Source organism: Coccinella septempunctata, chromosome X, assembly GCF_907165205.1.
Source record: "Coccinella septempunctata chromosome X, icCocSept1.1, whole genome shotgun sequence".
NCBI classification, from domain to species: Eukaryota; Metazoa; Arthropoda; class Insecta; order Coleoptera; family Coccinellidae; genus Coccinella; species Coccinella septempunctata.
This window is the reverse complement of record NC_058198.1, coordinates 18,301,472-18,306,944: the sequence shown is the minus strand read 5'-3', so window position 1 is coordinate 18,306,944 and position 5,473 is coordinate 18,301,472. Positions and strand designations below refer to the sequence as shown.

The 5,473-nt window shown below is 37.8% G+C and overlaps 1 protein-coding gene across 1 annotated transcript; it reads right to left on the bottom strand.

Moving 5' to 3' along the window:
• Window positions 1–2,618: 2,618 nt before the first annotated feature.
• On the bottom strand, window positions 2,619–4,350 carry LOC123321847. The gene is made up of 2 exons (XM_044909624.1): window positions 2,808–4,350; window positions 2,619–2,681 (listed from the first exon to the last, which is right to left on the bottom strand). The coding sequence occupies exon 1, from the start codon at window positions 4,284–4,286 to the stop codon at window positions 3,018–3,020; it is 1,269 nt and encodes a 422-aa protein (XP_044765559.1). The 5' UTR covers window positions 4,287–4,350; the 3' UTR covers window positions 2,619–2,681; window positions 2,808–3,017.
• Between the last annotated feature and the right edge of the window lie 1,123 nt (window positions 4,351–5,473).

The following is a 5,473-nucleotide window of genomic DNA, read 5'->3' as shown; positions in this document are numbered from 1 at the left end:
GCGGGCTCCTGCTGCAAAAGAAGCTACAGCTCCAAAGCAACAACAGAAACCAACGAGTCCAATTCAATTGCCGACTCGAACCGCTGAAGGTGCTGCGCAGGATGTTCAGCCAGTGCTCACCCAAGCGGGGTTAGTTAGAAAGCGCATGAAATGGACAACGTCCATGAATGAAACTATTGTGCGAATGTATAACTCCATCACGGGACTAGGGCAGAACACGAACAACTATAGGAAAAGGCTCCATGAGGAATTCTGCAACGCCTACCCAAATCTCAATGTCACTGAACAACGAGTGGCAGACCAGTACCGCGTAATTCTGAGAAATCAACTAATACCAACGGCCCGAATCGACGCAATTAAACGAGAACTTCAGCGTCCACCTACAATAGAGAATAACACCAACACCTCTGATGAAATTCACATGCCTGGGCAACAACAGGCAGAACAAACTGATACTGAAAGTCCATCTTGCAACGCAAGTGAGCCTGAACACCAGGACGATAGGCAAGAGCTCCACCGACAAGTTGACTCTGACATGAGGAGATACTTTGCCGAACTGGAAGGAACAGATCCTCTTCATCGTGTAGCACCTCCACGACTCAATACATCCAAGAAACTGTCACTTATAATCGACATCTTGAATAAGGACGTTTTACCTGAATATCTACAGAACGGAAGTTCATTGGAATATCTGCATCTAGTTTTTCACTGTGCAGCGCTAACGACAGCGAAAACCATAGGGGCAAAAATTCGCCGAACGAACAACGATGGTCCAAAATTACACAAATTACACGCGCCAGCATGGCAGAAACGTCTTCAACACAAAACAGAAAGGCTAAGAAGAGACATTGGACGACTGACGGAGTACTTGAACGGGAATCGAGGAAGAAAGGTTGTGAAAGCTGCCAAAGAGATTATGGATAGAAACAGGACACACACAGAACGAGAGACGGAGAATGCTACAGCTCACCATTGCCTCGACACTCTGAAGCAAAAATTAAGTCTGTATGCAGAACGCCTGAGGAGATATAAAAGCAATTATAGCCGGAAAAGAGACAATAATTCATTCGAAAAGTCGGAAGAATCTTTCTACCGGTCAATCACAGGGTCGGATGGAGAAAATGGAAAGTTACCACCAAAGGAAGCCATTGAACAATTCTGGACCGAACAATTATCAACGAAACCTCAGTTCAATGGAGATTACGGATGGATTGAAGAGGAAAAATCTGAAGCTATAAAATATGAGCCGATGCAGCATGACATGATCACAATTGAAGAAGTAAAATCATATCAGAGGACTGCACAACTGGAAAGCACCTGGGCCTGATGGATTACAGAACTTCTGGATCAAGAAACTTTGGATCATGCATGACAAATTGACCTCCGCAATAAATGATGTCATTGAAAATCCCGAAAGAATGCCAGTATTCCTTACACATGGCACAACATACCTGTTACCTATGTCACGTTCAAAATTTCCCGCGCTGCATATCGCACTCCTGGCGCCATCTATCCGTGCCCCATCGTTTGTTTTCTACATCGATTTTTCCGCGATCTGCCATCGATTTTGTCTCTGTGATCTGTCATCGATTTTTGGCTCTATGACAACTACGTTTTTTTGGTACGAAAGACACCATTTTGTGGAGCGATTCGAATGTTCTGGAATTTTTGGGAGTTTCTTGAAGAGAATTTTGTGTGCTATCTCGAAAGAGGATTATTTCTGCAAGAAAGTTTGCTGTATTTTGGAATCCAGTCGTCCTTCTGGTTGTCGATTGAATTTTGTCGGAGATTACCGATTTTGGCAGCACCCAAAAGAGTAGAGCATTTTGAGAGTCGAAGATCGTAAGTTGTTATTTCAATCATGTGTGTTTAGTTTTGTAGAATATAATGGATCACGCTTTCCCTTTTTAGAGACTCTTTTTCCACCGGGAAAACACCTGAAGAATTGAAATTTCTGAGCCCCTAAGATTACCTACCTTTTTACCTGCGTTCAACTGAACGAAACGAGGGGATTTAGCAGTGGATTGTCTTTATGTTTGCTGTAATTCAGAGAGAAAGAGTTGGGAGAATCTTCGAGCAACCCATACGCTGGACATCGTTGTGTAGAGCTTACTATAGAATTACATTTCCTGGTAACACTACGTGTTGGATGATAAGGTCAGATCTATTACCTTACTTTGTGAGACATCGCCACCAAATTTTATATAGAGCTCACACTACTAGCCGTAGAAGCATCAACGAGAGAACCCGAGTAGTTCTTGTTAAAGAGAAAGAGATATCTTATTATATTCCTTACTGTTACCATCTAATTTACGAATTATAGAATAGTGTAAAGCCTACGTAAAGTTACTGCGGCCCACTGAACTGTTTGTTTCTGTCGATACGTTTAACTTGTCCGAACATTATGTGTAGACGAATATACAATATTTGAAAATCTATAATATATTATAATAGCTTCCCTTTCACATTGATAGAGGTAACAATCCCTTTATCAAGAGACAAACGAGAGATCAGTTTACGATTGTTTGGCGCCCTTTTCAACAACTTAAAAATATTATTAATAAATTCTTCCATCAGTGTGTATGGTATTTAAAGGATGGGTGGAAAAACACACTATATGATTTATATATTTATACTTCGGCGATCGATTTCGGTTTACAGTGGAACCATCATCAGGCCAGCTGAAATTATCATTGATTAGGAATGCAAATTCTGGTATTTTTTACATTTTAGAAGTATTAAAAGTGAGGTTAAGTAATAACAACAAAAGAAGGAATAAACAGAAGCGTGCAAGCAAGCGGACATACCGTTTAGTAATTCAGCTGAAGTAACAACATGAAAAATTCTTGTTCATAATTAAAAAGACAATTGATCCTTAATTCCAATTTGTTGGCGATATTTAATGTATTTTTTGGAGCAGGCATTCAGTCTAGAAACCAGAAAGATGTTTGAACGGAAACAGAGGTGCGAGATTACGGTAAGGAAAGAAGTGTCAAGGTTTGGCGGGTAAATTCAAATTAAATGCAGGGAGTTATCAGCTTAAAAATGTTCTTGGATGTTCGGAAATCTGATATGTCATTTAGGAGGTTCGAGTCATTCTTTTTTCTCAATATCTCGTATTGCTCTAACAGGGTTATTTTGTGGTAGTTTGTTTCTTTATGTAAAATCTTGAGGTTATCAAAATTGGTGCTGTGATCTTTTTCCTTTAGATGTTCTCCAAGAGCAGATATGGGTCTATTTTTTAAATGTTCGTTAAATCTCTTTTTCATATTTCGAGTTGTCATTCCTATGTAAAAGGATTCGCAGTCTCTGCAGGAGATTTTGTAGACACCACTCATTTCTTCTTTCTCTCTTCTCTTCTTACAGTTAATTAATAAATTTTCTAGGGTTGCATGTCTTCTGTAAGAAAGGGTGTAGTTATATTTCTTGAGAGTTGAAATTAATTTTGGATTTAAGTCTCTATAAAAGGGTATTGATATGAAACGATCGTTTGTTGATGTATGTGGGTATATCTTATCAATAATAATCTTTCTTTTGATGGAATTAAATATTGTATCCATGTATCTGTCAGAGTATTGATTATTTTCTCCGATCTGGTAAATGGTTTTTATTTCTTTTTTATAATTTTCTGTAGACATTGGAACGTTGAGGAGTCTCCTGAATAGAAATGAGAAGGCGGCTTTCTTTGCTGAAGGTGCGTGATATGAGTCGTGAGGAATTATTAAGTCAGTTTGAGTAGGTTTTCTGTAGATGTTATATGAGAAAATATTACCTTCTTCTAAGGATATTGTGAGGTCAAGAAAATTAATACAATTGGACACTGACTTTTCTAGAGAAAATTTGATTTTAAATTTTGAATTCATGAGGTCGAAGAATTCTGACAGCTCTTGTTCGGTGCCTGACCAGATAACAAAGATATCGTCTACGTATCTTCTCCAAAGGATAATTTTGTCACTATTTTGTAGTTGCATAATTTGTTTTTCTGCCTTGTCCACGTATGCGTCAGCTATGAGTCCACTGGATGGCAGGCCCATTGGTAGACCATCTTTCATCAGGTATATTGTGTTGTCGAAAATGAAAAAATTTTGTTCAGTAATCACTTCACATAGTTTACTTATGTTTTCTACGTCCGTATTATCTAGGTTTAAAACATCATCGGAGTTTATGTATTCCTCCAAGTATTCTTTAAGCACAATGAGGGATTCGTCTACGGGAATGTTGGTGTACAAATTTACGATGTCAAATGAAGCTATGATGTAATTTTTATCGGGATCTAATTCTGTCATCTCAATGTTCTTTATCAATTCAGAAGAGTTTTTAATTGAGAAAGTAGAACTGTATTTTAGTTTTTTAACATAGAGGCTGTTGACACACCTGGAGATCTTGAGGCATGGTGAAGAAACAGCAGATATTATCGGTCTAATAGTTCTATCAGGTTTATGTAACTTGACCAGACTATATAGTTTAGGTACCGCAGGGTTCTTTTCTTTCATAGAGTGAATTGTCTCGCCAAATTTTTGTAGGGTTGGGATAGTATTTTTCAAAACATCGTTAACTCTGTTACAGTATTTCAAAAAAGGATTATTCCTACATTTAACTATTTCATTATCATCGAAAAACTTAAGGGTCTTTTCAACGTATAAATTTCTATTCAAAAGTACTAGACCTGCGTTTTTGTCTGCTTTAGTCATTATAAGGTTGTTTTCTGTAATTTTGTTTTGTAGTTTTTTAAGATTTTTATTTAAATGAACGTTTATTATGAGTTGTTTACGGTTGCACGCTCCCACCTCTCTGTCTTTGAAGGCTCTAAGGGTCTAAGGTTGTGTCTTCTGGTGAAGACACAAACAGAGAAAAATAAACACAACACAACACCAGATTTGAACCTTCACAGCTTTCACAGCAGGCTCACTAACCTCTCGGATATAAACTTTGATGAAGATGAAATGCGGATCCTAAACCTTGGACACAAATTTTCTCCAATACCCCGGTCTCTGGACGTTTTCAAGACTGCAATTGATATCGAAACTCAAGTCAGAAACAACCCCCATTTTGATGCTATCGCGGAAGAAGTAGCGGATACCCTTAGAGCCTTCAAAGACAGAGAGGTGGGAGCGTGCAACCGTAAACAACTCATAATAAACGTTCATTTAAATAAAAATCTTAAAAAACTACAAAACAAAATTACAGAAAACAACCTTATAATGACTAAAGCAGACAAAAACGCAGGTCTAGTACTTTTGAATAGAGATTTATACGTTGAAAAGACCCTTAAGTTTTTCGATGATAATGAAATAGTTAAATGTAGGAATAATCCTTTTTTGAAATACTGTAACAGAGTTAACGATGTTTTGAAAAATACTATCCCAACCCTACAAAAATTTGGCGAGACAATTCACTCTGGTCAAGTTACATAAACCTGATAGAACTATTAGACCGATAATATCTGCTGTTTCTTCACCATGCCTCAAGATCT

Bases quoted from the DNA above. Each gene is read 5' to 3' on its own strand.
- LOC123321847 (XM_044909624.1), bottom strand. From the start codon at position 4,286: ATGACAGAATTAGATCCCGATAAAAATTACATCATAGCTTCATTTGAC.